This window comes from Pteronotus mesoamericanus, unplaced genomic scaffold (assembly GCF_021234165.1).
Source record: "Pteronotus mesoamericanus isolate MK-2021 breed Mesoamerican mustached bat unplaced genomic scaffold, CSHL_Meso_final contig_263, whole genome shotgun sequence".
Classification (NCBI taxonomy): Eukaryota; Metazoa; Chordata; class Mammalia; order Chiroptera; family Mormoopidae; genus Pteronotus; species Pteronotus mesoamericanus.
In genome coordinates, this window is record NW_026555112.1 from 11935171 (window position 1) to 11959375 (window position 24205).

General features: G+C 49.6%; 1 protein-coding gene across 2 annotated transcripts in view; it reads right to left on the reverse strand.

The window, feature by feature from the left end:
• The window catches only part of ELK3 (ETS transcription factor ELK3), a 65657-nt gene that overhangs the window by 23199 nt on the left and 18253 nt on the right, over positions 1-24205 (reverse strand). For both annotated transcript variants that reach the window (XM_054574676.1, XM_054574675.1), the window contains exon 2: positions 13843-14051. In XM_054574676.1, coding sequence (XP_054430651.1) covers positions 13843-14049 — 207 coding nt within the window. In that variant the 5' untranslated portion in view covers positions 14050-14051. The remainder of the gene's footprint in view (positions 1-13842; positions 14052-24205) is intronic.

Sequence of the window (24205 nt, forward strand, 5' to 3'; positions counted from 1 at the left end):
ATACCTGCATGTGCTTTTGTGCTGGCATTTTTTTTTTTTACTACTTACCTGAGGATATGCTCATTGAGTTCAGAGAGAGAGAAACATCAATGTAAGAGAGAAACATCGATCGGTTGCCTCCCATACACGCCCTGTCTGGAGATCAAACCCGCAACCGAGGTATATGCCTGACCAGGGCCTGAATCCACAACCTCTTTGGTGCACGGGACGATATTCCAACCAACGGAGCCACCTGGCCAGGGCACTGGCATTTAAAATGAAAAGCCCCAGACAGACAGCAGGAGCCATATGCAAACCCTCATACTTCCTACAAGAGCTTAATTAACTTTAATTTCACTTATGCTTGCACTGGGCAAATACCCCCCTCCTGTGTGTGTCGGCTCTGGCCTGGCACCCCGATTTTGATGTAAGTTCATGCATGCGGCTTCTCTGCGCTCGGACGTCTCCTCCCAGCTCCCGTTGCTCCGCAGTGCTCCGCTCTCCCCAGGGCTGCTCCTGCCCCCGCAGAAGCCAGGCTAGTAGTGATTCGCCATCAATATGGCGACAGCGTCCCCCACCCCCCCGCCTTAATTCTCCACCATGGGGGGCTCCCAGGACTCCTGTCCTCTGATTTTTGCAACTTTCCTATCTTGTTCTCAAAGCTGAGACAGTCAGCAGCTCACTAAGCAAGCCAGAAAGGTCATGCGGAAGATCATTCCCTGCAAACAGCCCGGCCTTACCTTAACACAGCACTCACAGCAAAGCTGAGTACAGAGGACAGAGGGGGGGACCTTTCCACAAACACCTGCCTGACCCTGTCACAAGGGCTGCCACTGGGAACACAGTTCCAGAGTCCCTGCCCGAGTTCAAATGCCACCCCTGTCTCTTATCAGCCATGTACTTCAGTTTCCTCATCTACCACACGGGCACTGACCTATACCGCCTGCCTCACTGGAGATAAATCCAAAGAAAGCTTAGAGCAGAGGCCCAAGACAGCCACACCTGATAAGCCCACAATATTTACTCGCTCTTAGTGTTATCATCAGTTTTACACTTCCGTTGAAACAAAAACAAAACAAAGCTGCCTTCTATCAGCTCTAATGACAACTGAATACTCAAAATTAAACCTCTTAGGAGGCTGTGCACACCCCTCCTGCTTTACCCACAGTTCTGGGCAGCGAGATGACTCCTTGGCAGGTGGAATTATATCTGGTTTACATATCTCGACTGAGCAGGGGAAACAGGATGTTTTATTTAGTTGGATTCAGACAAGACAGAGACGCAAGGCTTACAGTGTGCCATGCCTAGAATGGCTATTGCTTGCCGTCCACTGTGAAGAAAACCTCACACCAATTAATTCAGGGATGGGGTAGGGGGCAGGCCTGGTGGGGGACAGCAGAGGCGAATAATCGTGGGATCCACGTGTCCCACTTAGAGGCCATGGCAGCTTCAGCAGAGACACCCACGTCCAGCCTGACCAGTGGTGCAGACACTAACCAGACACCCCAGTGATCTCCACTGTTCCCTAAGGCCTGTCAGAGCAGGAACCGCCTTCCCAGACGGGAGGGAGCGGCCCGCTCCGCGGCGTCTGCTGCGGCCCAGCCTGCGCTCAGCCCCTGGCGGAGGGCAATGCCAGCTGCTGGCCCTGGGCGCCTGCCACTGAGATCCTGGCGCAGGGAAGTCTGATGCATTTACTTTGGGGAAGTTCATCTTGCTAGGGTAGAAAGCCTGCGCGAGAGGAGCCAGTGGCCAGAAACGGCAAAGGAAGGAAGCATTTCTGAGGGCGGCCACGTACGGTACAGGCACCTTGCGACATGGGCACTATGATCCCATTTTAAAGAGGAAGAAGTCGAGGCTCTTGGTTGGAAATGAGGTTCTACCCAACTTCCCACCCCATAGAGGAGGGTTTTAAATACTGGGACGGCCTTCCAGTGGAACACCACCACACAGCTATGTTAGAGGATGATACATTATTAACATTTTCCCATGTCTTGAAATATACTTTAGGTTAATGGAAAAGCAGCATGAATGCATGGTATCTTTCATTATTTTAATGAAATAACTATACAGGATGGGACAAAAGTAGGTTTACAGTTGTGAGTACATGAAGCACAGTCTGTTCTTGTTTTACGATTTAACTAATGTATTATTTTCCATATGAACAACTGCAAACCTACCTTTGCTCCACCCTGTATATGAAATAAAAGAAAGAAAAGTTCACCTCAAAAGATGTATAATAAAGTTTAATGGTGGTAACTTTACCACTGGCTTGTAATTTTTTTTTTGGCTTATATGCATTTTCATATTTTTTAAACATGTTTATTATAGGTATTACTTATCATATTAAGACTTTTTTTTTTTTAAGAAAAAGAAGCAGGCTCACAAAGCTTATTCCTGGTGGAGCCGAAGTGAGACCCCAAGGCTACGCCGAGCGGACACTGACTCCCTGCTGTCCCAGCACCACCTGTACCCCCAGAGAGCAGCCGCTGTGGCTCAGAGGCTGCTGCTCTGCTCGGTGGCCCAAACCACAGGGCTCTGCATTCCAGAGCAGGCGCGGCGAGACTGCACAGCGAGACTGCACAGCGAGACTGCACAGCTGTCCGGGAGAGACAGCCCCGGGTGAAGGAAGCATGGTCCTTGTCAGAACGGTTATTCTACATCCTGGGCAGGAAGGCTGGTTTTCCTGAGGCCTGTTCTTTAGCCAGAAACAGAGCCGCCTCTGCCCACCTACAGGTAGGGGAAGAGCCCCCTCTGATGGGATACTTTGCATGAGGTGCCAGGGACCTGGTGGTCCCACTGCAGCAGACTGGGGCATCAGAAGCCCACTTCTTGGTGGATGACATCCAAGAGACAAGAGTGACAGGAGAACACAGGATGCTAATGTCCACAGACACCGCCAGGTTATGGGTCCCCTGAGCAGCGTGCTGGGAGGCAGCACAGGGAGCATGGACCGGCCTTCTGAGTGTCCATGGGCCCGAGCAAGCTGCTCACACAGGGCCCAGGCCCAGAGCCCTGCCGGGCCGGATGGTAACTGGAACCAGCGCTGGGTAGACTGAGCTGGGTTCAGATCTGCTTCTCTACTTACTATGCCCTTGGGCAAGGCGCTGAACTTCTGCAGGCCTCAGTATGCTTGCTCCTATAAGGGAAATAAAAATATCTCTTGGGGTAGTTGTTTTCTGGAAGAACAACATACGTCAGTGCCCAGCTCATAACTGGCCCTCAAAGCACGACCCGGTGGAATCTCGCTTGGCGGGTAATGATGTAATTGTATAGCATCCTCATTATGTCAACACTGTCTTTCCATTTTATTGTGCCTTCAAGGAATCCAAATTCCTTATATGGGTACCTGACTTCACAGTTTATAGAAGGTTTACACCTTCTCTCTTGTAAGCCTCCCAACACTTTGATACCCACCGTACGGATGAGGGACCCGAGCTCCAAGCTGAGCTCACAAACTAGTAAGCAGCGGAGGCCAGTCTCCCGGCCGCCAGCTTCCCAGCCAACGCCCCTTCTCCAGCTCCTCGTTTGGGTTTGCTGCCAGACCAGGGTCTGACTCACTCTTTCCTGACACAAAACCCAACTGTCCTCTCTCCAAAGTTAGAACAAGTACTCACTGTAGGAGTCATGCTCAAGCACACATTCTTTCGACAAACATTTAAGATGCTTTCTTAGGGAAGACTCCGTGCTCGGCTCTGAGGAACAGAGAAGGAAGTAAATCCAGCTTCAGCCCTCAGAGCACCGGGCTGGTGCTGGCGTGGGCAGTGGCAGCCTCTGCCTCCTGTCATTCCCAGCCTCCGGGACCCGAGGGGACGTGGGGCAGTTGGCTGGCAGCTCTGGGCTCTGCTAGGAATTTGCTGAAGGAAGGCTCCCCTCACACCTGCCACACAACGGGGCTCCCTGGACCTGTTAATGAGCTTCCTCTCCGTGGGGCAGCCTTTCCCCTGGGCAGGGAGGCAAATGGTGCCTTCCCAAAATTCCCATCCATCCAGATCCTCAGAATGGGGCCTTATTTGGAAACAGGGTCTTTGCACATGTAATCAGTTAAGGATGTGGGGATGGAATCAAACTGTAGTTAGGGTGGGCACTCAATTCCATGACCGGTGTCCTTAGAAGAGGAAAGGACACACAAGGCACATTGAGGAGGCCACATGCAGACAGAGACTGAGACTGGAAGGACGCAGCCACGAGCTGGGAAGAGCCAAGGATTTCCAGGGCCCACCAGAAGCTGGAGAGGCAGGAAAGGGGGCTCCACTAGAGCCTTCAGAGGGAGCAGGGCCCCACAGACACCCTGATGTCAGCCCCCTGGCCTCCAGTCCTCTGAGAGGATACGCGTGTGTCATGCTGAGCCACCCATGCGTGGTACTTGGTTACGGCAGCCCCAGGAACCTGCACCCTTAAACCCACTTGTTCAAGCCTCCGTGGCCGGGGCGGGAGGCACGGCCTTCCCTGACAGCTCGGCCTGCTGTCACACGGCTGCAGGCACCGTGTTCGGCGACGCCTGGGCTTTGAGTTTAATTTTGGAGCGTGCACACGCACACACACCCACTCCCACCCCACTTCCAACTTCTAAGAATAGTACGCTGCCAATAAAGGGCTCCAGCTCTGTCTCGGAATTGGCCCGCTCCCGGGGGAGGCTTCCTTGTGGTTTGGGTTGGGATTTCTTTCTTTGGCACTGCTGAGCCGCGGTGGGAACCGGCTCCCCGGCGCTCCGCCCGCGATGACCTGGCGGGACTCCCGGCCCAGGGGGCTCAGGCTGGGCGTTAGCAGCAGTTTTCTACCCTTGCTGGACCCTCCCAATTCTCTTTCGACATCCAAGGGTATTTTTATCAAAGGCCTCTGGAGTGTGAATAAAATAAAATAGAAAACTGCTCCCCCAGTTACATGTCTTCCTCCACTTTCCCTGCCAGGCAGGGGAGTTGCCAAAAATGAGCTTTGAGCGGCCACCTGCCACCCTGGCACATGGCAGGTGATCTGGGAGTGTGATTTCACTCTGGCTTTGGCTTTGCCACTGATTTTCTTGAAAAACTGCCTTCCCTGTTGGGTCCTCACTTGTAAGAGAGGCAGGCCGGGCAGGGCAGTTTGTGAGGCGCTTCCCAGCGCTGACATTCGAAGATGATAGACTTCCTTCTATGCTACGGAGCAGCATGTCTGTTGTTCACAGGCCTCCCTCCTGTCTTCCCTGAGCACCACAGGCCCCAGCGCTACAGAGGGGCTGGGATGGGCAGACGGACCAGTGCCCGGTCAGGAAGGTGGGCACAGGGGCAGCAGGAGAGGCGAGCAGAGGAGGTGACACCAAGTGCAGGCACCAGCTGGAGGAGGTAAAGCAGCGGGGAGCCTGAGGATGAGTTGGGTGCCCGGGCAAGAAAGGCAGAGGGAGCTCCCGGGCAAGGATGCGGCCCACGCGGAGGCCAGAGAGGGCAGCGGGCTGCGGAGGGGCCGCAGGGTGGGACCCCAATGGTGAAGGGAGTTGGGGGTCTTTCCCGGAGGCCACGGGGAGCTGGGAGGCGCAAAGGCAGAGGGTGCCGCACTCTGGTCTGGTTTTCTTTAGGCAGCGTCATCTGGACACATGGAACGTCTGGGGCGTTCAGGGGCCTCCGGAACCATCACCTCATGTTTTCGGCTGGCTCCAAGATGCTCCCAGGAGGTTTTCCACGGTCATGTGAACAACACACACGGAGGGGCTGGTGGCCTCTCCTTGCCAGCCCCGGGGGAATAATCAGCACTGTTGGGAAAACGGGGTCCAAGGACGGGCCCGTGGCTCCGTAACTGTGGGACCCTCTAGTTTCAGAACCCTGAGCATGGACTCTGGGGTCAAGACTCCCAGGAGGAAGGTCCTGCTGCTCACCAGCTACTTCGTCTTGGACCTGTTACTTAACTTCTCTGAGACTGAGTATTCCCACCTCTAAAATGGGCCCATTACTGACTGTTGACAGGCATTTCACGTGTTAGAAAAACGAGTCAGTAAATGTACTGAGCACAGTGCCTGGCTTAAGACAGAACGCTCCATGCGTATGCACTTCCCTTCCTTCTGTCACAAACCTGGGGCAGGAACTGAGGTAAACTGCCGATGGAGCCGGCAGGAGGTGGAGAGGAGGCCGCACAGAGGAGCAGCTGGGCCTGTGGGTGGGTGGTGGGTGGTGGGTGGTATGATGTGAACGTTAGGGCTTTTGTCAGTGCGTCTATGCAACCGCTACATTTTCCTGCAGCTGGGAGCCTAGAAGCAGGAACACTTATGCCAGCAAACCGGTGTGGGCTTGGGCCGCAGTCTGACGTAAGGAGAGTTGGCCAGGCTGTGGAGTGTTGGCAGCGAAGTTCGGAGCACAGCAGCCTCATCAACAGTGTTGAAGGTACTCCCAAGACTCTGGGTGTTTCTTAGCAACTGCCTATTTGGGGGAACACTGAGAGCCACAGGGAGGAAGGCTGGGAAGCCTTGTAAGACAGGCAGCATCTCGATCAACACACAGTGTCCCTGCCTGCGGCCTGGCCCCCTTGTGCCAGCTGCTCTCTCCCCAGGCCATGGGACCAGACTGGAAGACCTCCATGAGGCCATCGGCTACCCGACGGGTCTCTAGGCAGCTTCCAGGACCAAAAGCTTGCAGAGAGGCCCTGGGTATCTTCTCAGCCCCCAGACAAGGCCCAGTGGCCATCTGTTTCACTTCAAACCATCTGAGCTGCTGTCATGACATGAAGGAGAAAAAGGACACCCAACCAAACGCAGCAGGTCCTCAACACTCAGGCCTGGGGCTGGGCACAGAGGGCGCCCTGGATATACACAGCACCCCCAAAAGGAGTCCAGGATAGATGGGTCTTCTTTGCAACCAACACAGGTGTTCTACAAAGTTCCAGGATACAAATGCTTGCCGGGCCTTGGTTCTTTTTCCACCCTGACAGACAATACGTCATTTTGTCTTTGTGAAATTTATTTTGGGGAACTAAAAAATTCTGCCAGGGTCAGGCTGCTTGGCACAGGCAGTTGACATCAGGTATAAAATAACATAAACAGTTTCCTGTCGTGACTGCACATCCAATATAGAATGAATTATCCCATACAGTTAAGGAGAGGATGCATCCCACTTCCAGGAATATGTTGTCAGTGACTCTGTTTTGACTGTTCTCCCCCTAAACCCCTTCCCAATTAAATCAAGACTGTTCTGTGCACTGTGAGGATGAGCTGGGATGTTGTTGTGGAGACAGGCGGCTTTCCCATCGTATGAATATTTCAATCTCCTAATGAGAGGGGAGCTGGCCACACCTTCTGCCTCCCCATGGGGTGAATGCTCCCAGCAAGGACAGAAGCGCAGCTGGGTGGGAAAGGATGAGGGACGGTGTACGCCTCCAGGTGTCCCTCTGCAGCAACCCGGAGGGCCCGTGGCGTCAGCTGCTGTGAGCGGAAGACAGGTGCTGGGAGCCTGCCAGAGGCAGCTCCCCCGTTCTCCTTCTCCACCCTGGGCAGTTCTGGAGAGGGGCACACGGGCCCCGCAGCTGGAGGTGGGACAGCCCCAGCTCAGCCAGCAGAGAGAAAGCGATTTGTGGGAACTGGCCAAAAAGATCAGGGACATGATCAACGCCAAGAAGAGCCAGCAGAGACAAAGACTTTTATTTCTAAAGTGTTGATCTGATCATGGTGCTCAGTTGCTTACAGCCCTTCATTTGCTCTCTGTTGCCCTCACCATTAAGTTCCAACCCTCTGGCACGATCCAGGACATGCTCCATTCCCGACTCACTCTTCCAAACTCCTGTCTCCCTCGTTCCCTACAAAAATGCCCCATGGTTGATGAGTCAAAAGCCCCCTGCCTGAGCACATGTTGTTCCCTTCTGGGTAGATCCTTTCCCGACTTTTTTCAGCCTGGTCCCGTCATTCTCATTTCTCCAGCTCTGGGTCAGGTGTCTTGAGCCCTTGGTGGCCTTCTCTCCTCCTTCACTCCCTCCCTGCCTCTCCTGGAAGATGCTGGAATCATGGCCCAGCTAGCATTTTACACATTGTGAACTGTTCTAATTGGTCTGCGTGTCTGTCTCCTGACCCACAGCTGAGCCGCTCAGGGGGAGCGGGTATGTCTTATGAGGAGTGGATGAACAATGGAAGAAAAGGCAGAGGTGAAAGAAAGTGGCCGCGGCAACTGGGGATGGACGTGGAACTAACACAAAGCAGAACTTGGGCCCAGGAGGTGTGTGGGCAGCCGCTGGGGCCAGTTACGGGCGTGCTCTGGGCATCGACCCCTCTCTTCTCCACCTAAACACCCTCAGGAAGAGAGGCTGAAACTTCGGGTCCACCTGATGTTAAGGAGTGAAGGAGAGTTGTTAATTTGTTCATAAACAAAATCTCTGAAAGAGATTCTTATCAGGTTATAAAAGTGTCTTCTGGAAGATTTGGTTTAAACCTTAGGAAAAAAATAAACCCTACCTTAAAATTCAGTCAGAACCACAGTGAACAAACCCATTCTCTTGGGCTTGAGGCCAAGAACAGCTGTTCGGCAGGGGGGTGTCTGTGAAGTGCCCGGGCACGAACTACACGTCCCATTTAGGTCTCTACCAGCTCTAGTTTCTGCCCCTCATGGGCTCAGACACAGGCAGCCTCCCAGTTATCTGCATGTTTCCAACCTCAACAGGGCGTTCAGTCCACGCCGGGTATAAAACATGCTGCATCTGGGGTTGGGCATCACTCCTTTGTTGGAATTTATCTGGGTTTCCCCAGCAGCCTCTTCAAAAACTGTAAGTGGAGAAAGCAGGTCCTCAGCAGTGCTCAGTTGCAAACCCCTGACCCCCCAGCCTTCCCTGTGCACGGGTGACGCGCGGTGCACGGGTGATGCGCGGTCCACAGACGCAGAGGCCGGGCCAGGGGCGTCAGAGGCCGATGCCAGATCGCAGCCATCGCTAATGCAGCATGGCAGCCACCAAGGCCAGCTTTTCTCCCCGTCTAAGTCATTTACTGCTGAACTCCCAGAGACTCTGAATCCCTCCAAGACAGATCTTGTCTTCTACACCTCCATTTCCTCCCTGGGGACCCAGTACGGTGCCTGGCACAGGGTAGGCACATTGGGACGTCCCTGTCACAGAACATAGTGTCACACCTGCTGTTGAATCTAGTTTCTATCTCGGTCGTGGGGAGCAGTTTTCCTTTAGGATTTGCTGGCTCAAACCACCATCTCCAAGACTCTCCTTCTGTGTGTAACTTCAAAAAGCTAAACGAGAACCCGGCAGTATGTGAAATACATGTACATGTGATGAGCAGAAGAACGCCCCCCGCAATGAAAATGTTGAAGTCCTAACTCCCAGTACCTATGAATGTGACCGTTCTTGGAAATAGGGTCTTTGCCAATGTAATCAGTTGAAGATGAGGTCATTAGGCAAGGCCCTAATCGAAGAGACTTGGTGTCCTTATTAAGAGGGAAATTTGAAAACAGAGACACACAGGAAGAATGCTACATGAGGACAGAGGCAGAGACTGGAGAGATGCAGCTGCCAGCCAAGGCGGGGCACCAGCTAGGAAAAGAAGGAAGGGCTCTACCCAGAGTCTCAGAGTGCGGCTCCGCCAACACCTGGATTGCAGGCTTTTGGCCTCCAGAACTGAGAGACAGTAAGTTTCTGTTGTTGTAAGCCACACACTTTGTGGTCCTTTGTGACAGCAGCCTTAGGAAATTAATACTGCTCAATAATCAGAAAGCAGTGACATTTTGTTTTTAATTTTAACACTTATTTAGTGTCAACGTTGATGTAAGTGATTTGTTTGGGTGGTATCCACTCCACTGTTATCCATTTGCTCATTCACTCATTAACTAATATGTGCCAGCCCCCATGCACGGTACCAGAGCAACAAGGGTGGGTGAGCCAGGGGCTACGTGAGGACGGTTGTGAGGGAGCGGGCTACATAAACAGCTACACGAATGCAATGCAGTAAGTTTTATAAACACAGATCGTAGACATGAGGGCCACTTAGTGACTGCATGTACCAAGTGCCTGACACTGTGCTGAGCACCGCATCCACGTGGCCACGTTTAATGCTGCACAAACCGGCAGGGGAAGGTGCCATTAAGATGCCCACTTTCTGAAGGGTGACATCTGATTCAGAGACCGAGGGACAGCGGGACGCTAACTGGGACAGTGCCCCTGCTGGCCATCCAGGGAAGATAGAGACTCACGCCAGCTGGGCGCACAGAAAAGTGCGCGCTTCGATTCAGAGGGGTGAGGCAGAATTATTTAAATAGTAAAACACCTTGGCAGTTGAATTTTCAGAACAGCCTATTCAAACAAAAACAGGCAATTGCTTGCGAAAAGAAATTGTGGCCGTCCTTCTCCGGTCATTAACAAGCACAAACAAGTGCTCCTGGGGGCTCACAGGTGAAAAGAGCTGTCATCTCTGTGTGTGCTTGTGCAAGAGGGCAGGACAAAGGTCCTGATTTTCTCCTCTGCACCTGTCTGAACTTTTCAAATTGGCGATAAGGAAAATATCATCTTTATTATTACTCTGGCTGAGACTCTGCAACTTGTAATGTGTGTGGGGCACTGATCTCAGCTAATATGTTAACTCGACTAACCCCAGCATGACCCCATGGTGTGGACTCTTATTAGACCCATTTTTCCAGAAAGGAAGCCGAGATCCAGAGAGATTACGCAAGGCACCCACCGTCGGAGCTGGATTCAAACTCCGACACTCTAGCCCGGAGCCCCTGCCATTAACCACCTCGCTGTGACAGGAGTGGGGGCAATTTTTGGAGGAACAATTATGGAAGTGCCTCAGCCCCAACCTGACAATATTAGCCCATCTGCTACTCTTCTCTGATGCCTTCTGCACACATTTTCCACTTCTTTTCTCTGCCTGTTTCTAGTATTCTGGAATGAGCTAAAAATATAACATATAACATATAAAAATAATGATATGCTCCTGCTCGTCTACTGCGGCAGGAAAACTTCCCTATTAGGACAACCCAAGGGATGTGCGATTTCAGCCAAGAGTGAAGAGATAATAGCTCGCAAATGACAGAAAAAAACAACAGGAAAAAAAGAACACAGCTGTCAAGGTAGGGAGTCACCTAATTTACATCCTGTGCAGAGCAGGTTCCGGATGAGTGTCAATGGGAGGGAGGACAGGGGAGGAGAAGGGAGGGAAAGGGGGAGGAGGGGGGAGGGAAGGGGGGAGGAGGCGGGGAAGGAAGAAGGCAGGAGGGAAGGGGAGAGGAGGGGCCCTGAGGACAGTAAATAGCAGACATCAGAGCACCAGGTGACTGGAAAGCATGAGTGCTGCAGAGTGGCAGCCAAGGGGTGACCCTGTCCAGGGGCTGCACATTCACAAAGACTCTCCTCAAATCTGTCTCTCAGGTGACAGCCTGAGCCATTTAGGATTGCCATTTTGGGGGGTCAAAAATAGTCAGATAGTGGCACTTCCATATGGTTCATTTTATACAGAGAGTAGCAGCATTGGAAAAACTGACAGAAGCATTCATCTAAAATGTAAAATGTAGTATACTTTCTGTCACCTTCTTTTGCCATTTCTCCTCCTGCTCTTCTTCTCCCCTCCAGCTCTCTCTCACCCAAGTCTCTCTTCTCCTTCATCCTCCTCCTCTTCTTCCTCCCTCCTCTTTGCACTTTAAACTACAGCAGGAGTCTAATGATCACTCTCATTTGTCACTTGAGAACATTTCATAAAAAAGATTAAAACTGCCGTGTGTACATACATTACATTGTACATACACATTTGTGTACTGTGTACCCACACACGTGCAGAGAGTACACGTGTCCAAAGAAGGACACAGGGCACCTTCTCCTGGCGTCCAAGCCTGCATGACACACAGGACAAGAGGTGCTCCCGCTCTGTTAGTGCCAGCTGGCTGCTCAAAGGTCACGTGGCCAGACCTCCAGCTCAGCCCCGGAGGGGAAGAAAGGGACAACTTCAGGGAGCAGGCCCCACTGGCCACGGGACCCCAGGCCTTGAACTCAACCTGACACCCAGTACACAAGGCATTTTTCAGTGCTGAAATGCTTGATAATAAACAAAAAATTTCTGAGGTTATAAGACACTCTGTGCTGCCTGACTGCCTACCTGGAACTCAGGTGTTCAGAGGCGAAAGACATGAAAGGCCCAGAAGGCAGGGCGGGTGCCTTCTGGCTCAGAGCGCGGGCATCCTGGCTCTGCGGCTGCTTCCTTCCGGGCTGCAGGAGCCTGGGCGCGGTGCTCGTCCTAGCGCCGCGTCCTCGCCTACGAGGGGCGGCAATGCCGGCGGGACCGTCTCGGGGGCTACGGCAGTTTAAGGAAGACAGGGGCAGGAAGCCCTCAGCACAGTGTCTCAGACACCAAGTACCAGAACGTGCCAGGTGAATGAACCCTCTGAAATTGCTTTCCCTTTAAATCTGCTCAAGGCAGATCAGGTGGAGCCTGAACTACAATGGCTTTGCTGGTCTCCCTTCCTGCTGACAACACACGATCCTTCGCCCCAGCGCCCAAGCTATTAAGAGAGGTGAAACCGAGTCACAGACACTGAGGCAGGACTCCTTTTCTTTGACACCTTAACTGAAAACAATGGGTTGGTTTTTGGGGAGGGTTTGGGGGGTTTTTTGTGGTTTCCTCTTTAGTCTTACAGCCAGGCTTTTTAGGCACCCTGCCAGCAGACAAGATGACTCTTTTCCTTCAGAGGGTCCCAATTCCCATTGTGCAACTTAGAACCTGGGTAAAATGCCAACCAATAAACCATCTGCCAGGCTTTCAGACAGTGCAATTTTCAAGAAGTGCTTTTATACCTTAGTAGGACTCTACATTGAGCCAGGATTAAGTAATTGCCAGATTAAAGAGAAGCACCTTTAACATTTCCATGACATAATCATATGCAATTACAATCATATGAAAGAACACTTTATAATTAATGATGACTCCACTTCCTGAAATGTGTAATCCTTCTGTCTTGAATTCCAAAGAGGCTGGCAGAAGGGAGGCACTAAACCTGTATCGAGAACTAATATTTAAATCAGTTTTTAATTCACCTTTCACAATGAACTGTAAAACCAAAACAGAAGCTTACCTTTATTAGGACTCTAATTCTTTATATCTATGAGGCTAAACATTTAGCAACAACAAAGCCACACAGAAATGGTCAACAACCACCGGCCTGAAGTGACTCCCTCAATAGCAGTCATTTTGCCCCAGTAGGAACATGAACTGCCTTTCCAGAAATGTATTAAAACTCACACCAACTGCTCTGACTTTGGCAACGATGCTATGTTATCGCTTAACAAAGCACTCTGACTTATCTGTGACTTCAAAATGAAAACCGTTTTTCTTTTGATTAGGGAAGTTTCCCACGAAGTTGGAAACCCCACGTACCAGCCATTGTTTTAAGTTGACCACGTAACACTCGTTTAGTCTACACACCAATCCTGAGCCAGGACCGTTAGGATCCCATTTTATAAATGAGGGCATGGGGCACTGAATCGTTACGTACCTTGCCCACGCTGCCATTCCTCCGGGAAAGACCCATTTGCATGAACTACAAACCAGATGAGATAAACAGACTTTCTAGATTTTACCATTCACTCTGTCACTTCAACAACTAACCAGGAGGGAAGCCCCAGAACCTCCTTACACCTAATTTCTGTGGCTAGCAAAGTTTCGCAGCTACCACAGATGAAAACGCAGAGGGAATAAAATCTGACCCGCAGTAACACCCAAAAGGCTTTCAGAAAAAAAATCTCTATGACACAGTTTTTCTAAAAAAAAGAAAAAGAAAAAAGAAAATCATCAATAACCAAAACTGTATAAATTTCCTCTATTTCATTTTCCAACGTGCTTCATAGAACCCGGTGCTCTGCTTTGGTCAATGAAATATAGAGGCGGCGCTCCACCTCCCCAAGACAGCCTCAAGTAAGGCAAGGGTTTACCTTGTCATAATAGTATCGCAGGGCTCTGCTCAGCTTATCATAGTTCATGTTTGTTTTGTTTTTTCGGAGTCCCCACAGTTTGGCCACTTCTTCTGCTTTGAGGAGCTTGAATTCACCATCATTGGAGGTCCAGCAGATCAGATGCTCATGTTTCTGGTCCAGCAGCAACTGCAACAGGAACTGCCACAGCGTGATTGCACTCTCCATACCTGCGGAAGGAGGGGGCCGGTCAGAGTGGCAGTGCTCGCCGTGTCTCGGGGGGGGGGGGGGGGCGCTGCGGGTGAGTGCCTCCGCTCCTCCTCCCCCCCACCCCGTGAACCTAACAAAGTCCTATTCACGTCCATCCTAACAGGCCACGCTGAATCAGGTGCCCTCTGGCTGTATTTTGGGAACAGCCATAATTCACAAGAGCTCCAGGGAAGCCCTGTGATCCTCATATTCACAACACACATCCCGTCACGTAACAGCGTTGCATCGGAAATAAAGGGAAAAAAAATGATAAATGAACTGCCCACGTGTAGAACTCGTCCCCATGCAAATGAGTCTCCGCGTAACACTAGTGTCTGTTTCCAACCTATCCTATTGCTATGAACGCTGAACCCCTTGTGGAGGGCATTTGTATGGGGCCCTCGGGTAATGCGGTTGGGGTGTATCAGTCAGCGTAACTGCAGGATGAGCTCCACAAGGAAGGGACTTGTGGGATTACGCTCTGTGTTCCCAGCACGCTGACAACACTGCACAACGCCCAGAGGCAGCATGCGTGCAGCCCACAGGTGTGTGCTGCTTGAGGCACCCTTCATTGCCTTGTCCGCGCATTCACCAGGCTGCAGATCAAACCCCGCCGTCACAGGCGCAGAAAGGGGAACACTTTCTCCACTACGAGAAGAAAGCCTATAAAGGGTTATCTTTTTCCTCTGACTCTGGTGTGGACTTGTAAATGCTGTTCCCTAGCTTTGGGGGCTGGTGAACTCGTTCATCAGCAAATGGGGCCTTCTCGGGGACATTGTCCCCCACTCCCTCAGGTGGTTTCTCAACTTCAGACATTTGAGGACTTCCATGGCAGTGGGGACTGAGGCTAAAAACAATAATAATAGCAATAATCACAATAATAATCCATTTCTTTTATCGGCATTCGTTAAGTTAGGAGAGAAGAGGTGGTTGGGCTGGACTCAAAAGCCTCACCTCAGACCAACCGTCATGACGGGACATGGGACGCGTGCTGGGTTTTGATGTGGACAGGATGGGGTGACATCCCAGTGCTGGGCAGAGGAAGCCTGGGACCTATAGAGGGCGGGAAACTAGCTTCTGGTACAAAGAGAAGCTTTCCAGGCAAGCTGTGAGTGGGGGACAAGGCCTGAACTGTGATAGCAATGAGGGCGACAATGAAGCCCTCGGAGGCAGCCAGGGGTGACTGGAACAAGGAAACAGTGAAAAAAGTTCATGCCCCTGGGAGACCTGGAAGGCAGAATAATTGCTTCAGGAGAGTTCTCTGTACCAGTCAGTACTTGTGTCTTCTCTACAACGGCTCTCATGCATTCCTCTTGAAGGGGCAGCTTGTAGGCTGACAAATTATGTTTCTCCCTTTCCACATGGGAACAGAAGTGAAAATACTGAGCCATCCAGTAAGTATCCACTTCCTCATTTCCTGTCACATATTTTGCCAAAGGAACGCACTTCCTTGTTTCTCTAAGCAACATGGGTTTCACAGTTAAAGGAAAGCAGATTAGGAATGTTCTCCAAATACCCATACGGCATTTTAATCATGACTCTTTAAAGGAGAAGTCAGCCCTCCCCACCATGGCCACTCAGCCTGTGAGACCATAAATCATTTCGTTGCTGGATCAAAGCTGCCTTTGCCTCTCCCGAGTCTTGTAAGCACGACTGCCATGATACGCAGCGGCTTGCCGGCTCCGGCTCCTACCACGACCCACCCTTCCAGTGACTGGAGGATGAGCCACAAACTGTATTCTCATCACTGGAACGAAGAATCGCTAACAGTTGTCTCAGATTCTCTGGCGTCTTCTTGGCCAAACACTTCAGACTGTAACTTTTAAAATATCTTTGAAACTTCAAAGGGATGTTCAGTGGAACCTGCTCCAGGGGACAGAAGGCTGCCAGGGAGTGTGGGGGTCTGGGTGCAAGGGATCGGTGCAAAGTGGTCAGCCGCCGGCCCCTCCCCCACCTGTAGTGGACAAGACCACTGTGTTCCAGCTGGGACAGGGGGACCGTGGGACATCTCCATGGATTTTACACTCAGGGCTTCTCCCAACCAGGACTCCTCAGAGCTTCTTGTGCTTCCTGGAGCCCTTCTCATGGCGCTCCCACCACGGGTGTGGGAGCCAGGTTCTCCAAACCTAACAGGTCCCGCACGGCACGCTGGGTAACTGCTCTCAAGCGTCCCTCCCCCCATTCACGTAATCGTGCAACAGTGCGCTAGAATGGATGGGGGGCTGTTTTCCCTCATACCCCTGAAACGTGGGCTTGGCCACGTGCTTTGATTTGGCCAATGGAATGCTGACAGAAGTTACAATGTGCTGGTTGTGAGCCCCGGTCTCAGAGGCTTCTCATGCTTGTCTCTCCCGTTAGTACCATGAAGCCACTGCCCCAAAACGTGACACATGGACCCAACCTGAACTCAAACCGAAGCCTGGAGCCAAGTGTCAGGGCCCACAGTCTGAAGTATTGGGTTGCCCAAAAAGTTTTAGTTTTTTCTGTACGATCGCTCTAGTAGAGATTAGTCATCTTTAACTTCATTCAAAACCATTTAGTTAGGTTATATTGCAACAGCTGTCATACTAATGTGTATTTTTTTTTAAAACTTATCAAAAATGGTGAATTTTTGTGCAGCCAATTTAATATTGAAGACAGGAGAAAATATGCAACACTTTCAGTGTATTATGCTTTATGATTTCAAAAAAGGTAAAAGCGCAACTGAAATGCAAAAAACGATTTGTGCAGTGTATGGAGAAGGTGCTGTGCCTGATCAAACATGTCAAAAGTGGTTTGTGAAGTCTCTTGGAACTACTAATAATTAGGTCAAATAATTCTTTGCTGTGGGGCTGTCTCACTGAAGATGTTCAGCAGCACCCCTGGCCTTTACCCACGAGAAGTCAAGAGGGGGAGACAGCCGACATACCAAAATATCCAAATCAATAAAGTTATTGGTGAACATGAAAAATGCATCTTTTATTTGACAGAAAAAAACTAAACGGACTTTTTGGCCAACCCATGAGCAAAATAAACACTGCTGTAAGCCAGCAAGTCTAGGGACAGTTCCATGGCACCATTGCAGCAAAATGCCCAGCGTCCTTGCTTTAAACAACTCTCTCTTCACTGTGGTGCAATGTCCATAGAGCTTCCATTTACAGTCATCAGCACTTTTCAAAAGGCGTTCTATGAGGCACAGCGGGGTGGGCTGGCCGTGTCTTTGCTCAGAGGGCTTCAGTGGGCCAAGCGATGACGACGACGGGTGCAAACGCCTTGGCCCAAGACAAAGGCAGAAGGAAAGCGGGGGAAGAAAACAGAGGCAAAAGTGTGGAAATGAAAAGGCAGAGGAGCAAACGACGGAGGCAGGGACCTCCAGATCAGGGGCCTCCCACACTTTTGGAAGAGAGGCACAGGGCCGAGGGGAGGCACCGGGCTGTGTGAACCAGGAATCACAGAGCTGCCCAGCACACTCTCGGAGGCCAGGAGAGCGTGGTTGGTGGCTGGCGGCCTGGGGAACAAGCCCTTCCTTCCTCCTCAATTCTCCCAGGCCGAGGGGTCACAGCCAGCCTGCCAGGGAGAACAGAGGGTTACACGGAAGGGTTAAGTGTGAGTCACGCCGCTCCCCCAGAGGTGACTGAGGCATCTGGCCATCCCAGCCTAGAGCTGAGGGCCTCGTTCTCCTCCTCCCCAGCTCCCTCCACCCTGGCTGGTCCAGCAGTTTCGATGACGGCACAGCACACAAGACTTCACTGTTGGAAATCCCAGCCACACATTACTCAGAGATGAGTCTCAAAAATATTTCCCGGTGAGCTCATAATGACATCGACAAACATCTGTCACCCTCTTCTACACTTGGCAGAAGTAATCCTGGGGCACGGTGTGCCCCAAAGACAGCTGTGGACACCCCCACACCCTCTGGCCAGAGCCATCTGCAGGACTGAAATGCGTGAGTACCTATTTTGCCATGTATTATTATGTATACTTTTTTGCCCAAATACTTGAAGGAAGAATAAGGATGCTCATTAAACATGAGTGTAATGATTACACACCATGGATATAATAATCCCGTGTATAGCATGCACAAAAACATGGGTGCACATTCTACACAGCAAAATATGGTATGTCGGGGGGAGTGGGGACATGGGGAACAGGAGGGCAGGGGTCACCAGATGACATCACGGCTGGGGTTCTCCCCATTCAAGGGCACTCACTGTGTCTTTGATTTTTAGTTCCAATCTTAATTTATTTAAATTGTGAACAAGTTTCATCATTTGCACAGTTGTTTTTACATACAATCATGCATCACATTCTGTCACACCTCTGCCAGCCACAAATTTTGTTCCCTCTGGGATACTGGACAAGAAAGAATCTAACACGGCTGCGGGGCATGTTCTTCCAACAACTGCCAACGCTGAGCATATTTAGCAAATCCATCCAAATGAGTCTCTCTTACCAGAAAAAAAAAATCTAAGTATTTTTTTTTCTAAATTAATTCCTCAATGAAGACCTAAATCTGAACATGGAGGTATAATAAAATCCAATGTATCTGGCTTCCATTATAAGGAATATGAGTAATTCAGACAGTACTGTGGCTTCATTAAATAAAAAGTTCGAGAAAGTATTGATACTTTATTATGCAAAAAGAGGCCTGCTTTAAGGTAAAATGTTTCATCAGCCTAACCTCATTTAGCTGATTTTAAAACTCTCCCCTTAAAACACATAGAACACATGGAAGAAATGCTATAAATGTTTTATAAATATACCCCCAAATGAAATGTCTGTCGTAGAAAACGCTTCTTGTTCCCCTCCCCTGTCCAGACCTTGTTCTGAAGGCCTGAAAGTCCAGCGGGAATTGCAGGGCCACTGTTGACACAAAACCAAACCCTGCACTTGCATATGCAAGGGGGTCAGTCCACGTTAAGGCATCGCTGCTCTCACGGGAGGATACCGAGCACCTGGCCTCAGCTGTGTCCCCTGCCATGGACAGTCACCAGCTCCACAGGAGCTAATCCACCTCGCAGTCGCGGCGGGTGGCAGAACCACATCCAGGCCTCTCCGGAGAGCAAGGCCACCTGCTCGTTGCCCCAACTGCTTCTCTCCCTTTGTACTGTATGCCCTAGATCTTGCGGCAGTGGAATATGGTTAGATCCCCTAAAACAGGTTGTCCAGTCTGAATAATAACACACACCTCCTTTGAAAGGAGCAGGGGAAAAAAATTAATAGGTTCCCCGTGTTGACAAATTATTTTCATTAACATTTTTTATTATGTTCTCACTTCGATACAAGCTCCTCAAGGTTTGTAATTCTCATAGATCGGTAAGATGAAATTCACAGACAAAACACATTCCTCCCCCCACTCAGCTTAATGATTAATTTTACATATGAGAGATAATGTTCTGTTGAAATGCATCCAGCACTCACCAAAAGGTTCTGGCAATGACCGGGCTAACGTAGGTTCTTTTGAGTAAAACGTGTTGACACTGGTATACTCCCTGAAGACTCAATTATCTCCCCCCTTCCTTCAATTTTTTTTTTTTGAGTGTCCATTTTATGTCAAGACGCTGTCTAGGTATTTGGGACACATCAGTGAACAAAAGAGACTAAGGCCACTGTCCCCGTGGAGCCTACCTTAGAGAGGGAGAAGTCAGGCCATAAACAGCAAACCCATGGCTTTAATGGCACAGTATGATGGAAGAACAGCTCTCTGGAAAAATGCACCCAGAGGGGGTGAAGGGGTGGGAGCTGGGGTGTGCGAGTGGGAGGTCACGGAAGGCCTCTTTGAGAAACTCAGAGTCGAGACATGCCATTGCTAAAAAATAATTTTCAAACTGGGTAAGATCCTGGCTCTCCAACAGCTATAAAAATGAAGACAGGTTCAAGATTTAATTTTACCCATTAATCAAGGAGGGAACCAAGCAGACATTATAACAAGTCAAAAAAAGAATGCAAACAGAGACATTTATAGATCAGCAACATTGAAATGAAGTGCAAAACAGAAAGCCAGGGGCGGACGGGGGAGTCAGCTGAACATTCTGAGATGGAGCAGAATTGGCATATCTATCAACGAGAATTATTTTGCTATCAGTTATCTATGACTGATAGGGTTGTAAAAGAGCTCCCATAAGATGAGTCACATCATCCAGGGGGATTCTTTCTAGAGTGTAGACAATGCAGGTTTTCACTGAGGTTATTTTCTACAACTTGCAGCAGGTGGGAGAGTGAACCACTTCTATTTAGAACGGGGCACAGTGGGTAAGAGCGGATTCGGGAGCCAGGCCCTCTGTGTTCAAATGCATGGACTGGTCCTGTCCAGCTGTGGGACTTCAGGTAAATATTCTCATAAGTAAATTGGAGATGATCATGATAAAATAAAAGGTATATTTCCCGTACAAGGCTCTTGTAAGGATTACATGAGTGACTAATAATGCACTTGAACTGTACCTCATACATAGTGAGTGCCACTGAAATATTTACCATTGCTTTTTATGCAACAGAGAAACCTCTTCATAGAGCCTGTTGTGAGGTCACTTGACCTTTACCTGGCTTGAAGCATCATTTAGATACTGTACCACCTGGGTTCTCTGATCAGTAGGCAGTGCCCCCCTACCCAGGCTCTGAAATCTAAGGAGACTCTTCAGCTATTCAGTGACTGTGATTTATAAGGTGACTTGGATCATGCTTATGTTTATCTTTGTAGACTTTCATCAAAAATGGAAGAACATTTTTTTTAAATTCTTGCAGAGAACTCAGATTCCTGAGCACATATTCTCAGCACATATAAGAAACACCAGTTCCTTCAGTTGCTCACCCTGAGGCCACCAAGTTGCTGCGCCCCCAGCAGAGATGCTCTCGGGTGCCCACATGTCCCCCGGGGTTAGTTCTGCTCAGGTCTCTCTTGTGCCCTGGGAGGGGGGAGGGGAGTCAAATAGATGAAAGCTGCTGGGCAGAAAGAGAAAAGTCTCCTAAAAGAGCAGCCCAAGGGGCAGCTAGGACAGCACTGCTTATGACAACTGAAGATGGGCCCCACGTGGGTGCATGCACCAGGCCGGTCAGGGCAACAGTGGCAGGGGTGACATGCGTGGAGGTGGCCCAAGGGCAAAGGGCACAGAGGGAGAGAGACACTTTGATGGTCTTTTGAGTGGGTCCTTTCCACCCTCATTCTGTTTTCAAATCTTTCTTTTTTTTGTAAAGATTTTTTTTGTTGTTGTTTTTTAGAGAGAGGATAAGGAAGGGAGAAAGAGAGGGAGAGAAACATTGATGTGCGAGAGAAACATCTATCGGTTGCCTCTCACATGCCTCCAACTGGAGACCTGGCCCGCAACCCAGGCATGTTCCCTGACTCGGAATCAAACCCGTGACCTTTTGGTTTACAGGCCAGTGCTCAATCCACTGAGCCACACCAACCAGGACTCTTTCTGTTTTTAAAGAATGCAAAAAAATATCCTTGATGCACTCTTTAACCTGGACAGAGCCTCGGAATGATGCTGCAGGCTGACTATGGATCACCCCCATCACTCCCCACCCCGTGCCCTCCTCTCGGGCCACATGGCACCCTGTCATCGGATGAAGGATACTAACCGCACTAACTCACGCCAGGCCCATCTCCTCGGACCACTGCGGATCTAATAAACAACCTGCTCAAAAGTGAGAGCTGCTTCCTCCCCAGCAGTAGGGAACAGGACCAACACTCATGAAACGGGGTAGAGCTGCAAAGTGCAGGCCCCATTCTAAACCCAAATCAGGTAGCTTGCGTTATAAGCACAAGGGACAGGACAGAGCAGACGAAAAGGCCCCCGCAGATCCTCCCGAATGGAAGTCACCTTACGCACACACACAAACACACTCATGCCAGGGGGCCCTATCATAACCTGCCTCAGTGTTAGTCATTCATTAATTGATCTGTCTTTTCCAATTATAAGAGCCTTATCTTTGTCTTCTCTATACATAATGGGTATTGCATACAAAGTCTTTACATACACCAACCACTTTCCTGAATTGTCTCATTTAATTCCCACAACAGCCCGAAGAGCTAAATACAGTTATTGTGCCCATTTTGCAGATGAGGACATTGAGGCCCAACAGTGGAAAAGCAGGGGTCCCCTAGAATAGCCTATTCAACATGTGGCCAACATACCACTGCGAACTGTTGGTCACCACAGTAAGTGTAGGTGGTGAAATTAAGAGTAAGTGTAGAGACTTCTATTGCAATTAGTCATTATCACCACATCCAAATATGTGATCAGTAGGCTCATCTTGTTGGCACAAGCCAAGGACTAGTCAGTCACAGGCAGCAGGACCATGCTTAAACATGTGCTGTTCAAGGTTAGCTTTGCAACTGTGGCCCAAAAGTGAATAAAAATATGGAATTCACCGATTTCATTAAAAGATCATTTAATGTAACTATAACTTTGTAGGATAAATTGTTGAAACTGGCAACTAATAAAGGGTTGCAGATGAATTTTTAACACAGCAATACTCGTTTCATTTTGGATGAAAGTTAAAAAATTAATATCCTGAGTTTGCTGAAATGTGTTTGAAAATCCCTTCTTCCATTCCTGTCAACACATCTCAGCGAGACTGGCTTCTCTCTGAGTATAATTAAAACAAAATACAGAGGTAGTTTCTGTACATCATCCCCTACAAGTACCACTTTTGTATACAACCTAGATTAAATTTGCTGGTCAGCAAGAAGCTCATTTGACACGTTAAAAGTAAATATTTATAAATATAGTATCTAAGTGTGCTTATGGGTATTTACTGTGGGGAATCTCTATTTCACTTACAATTTTTTGTTGGGTTACAATTACTGAATGACAAAACATTACCAGTCTTAATAGTGATGACCTATATTAACTGCCTTCATAAGCAATTTCAATTAATATGTAGTTTCTGTAATTATTTCCCCCATGTTTATTCTAATTATATTTACTGTAATGTGACTTTCATGCTTGTTATAGCCATAATAAAAATTAGGGCTTGCATTTTAGTATCTTTTTTATTTTCCTAGTAACTGGTTTTTGTTGTATTTCACAAAATTATCACTTCACAATATGTTTGAAATTTTAAAAACTGGTCCTTTTCCAGGGATGGCTTGAAAAGCACTGCTCTCGAGCATGGACCCCGTGAGGACTGACCTGCTTCCACTGGCCGACGGGTCCCCTGCTCTTAGATCAGGGCCAGGTCATGGAATAAATAAAACAGGTTGGAACGCGCCACAGCCTGTGCCGTTCCCCACTCCATAACGCTGCGTGCCACCAAATGCATTAGGAACCTGCCCGGGGGGAGGGGGAGGATTGGGCCAGCTGGAGGCGGCTCACTAGAGGAGGGAGCCTGAGCACAGCCTTCATTGAAAGGGTGGGTAAAATTGGAGACTGTGACAGGAGAGTCAGATGTTCCCCCAGTAGGCAGGGGCGGGAAGAGCAAGGACAAATGCCCCAGGAGGAATCAGCGTGGGGCCTGGAAGGCAATGAACCTGCAATTTCTACAGAGACAATTTCCTGCTGGAGCCTGAAGAACAGAAGTCACAGAGTCGCGGGATCCCTGTGCTCCTTCCAACTCCGCTGAGCCTCCGGAAGCTGCGAGGCTGACAGAGGAGTCAGTTCTACCCCAGGGCCACCGGCATCACCCTGCCGCCTGGAACCTACACCCTGAGGCTGATTCGCAGTGAAGCTATGAATCCTCAGGGACCATCACTTTGCCCAAGTCTAAGAGCCCTAGCGATTTTACATTTCTAATTTGGGGAGTTCTTTGTACAAAGGGGGCTCCCCCAAACTAAGTTTCAAGCCCCTCAAAACCTGGATTTGCCCCTTCTCAAGCTGCCTCCTCTCTCCTAAAAGCTGCTTTCCTCTTCTTGGGGCGGGGGGGCGGGGCTGGGCATTCTTTCTGTCTGCCACAAGGTGGCGCCAGACGTCTTAATGTGAGATGGGCTGCACAGACCCTTTATGCAAAGCATGAGGTTTTTTGCTTCCATTCTTAGAAGTCGAAATACCAACTCATCTGTTCTCCTTTCCATTGATGGCACCTAACACCTCTCTTTGCATGATCCCGAATTGATTTTTAAAGTTATAACTGAGGTGGGAGTTGAGGGGATAGAAAAATTATCTTTGATTTTTCTAAAGCTTTTATCTTGCTAGGAACTAAAGAAATCAAGCAACCT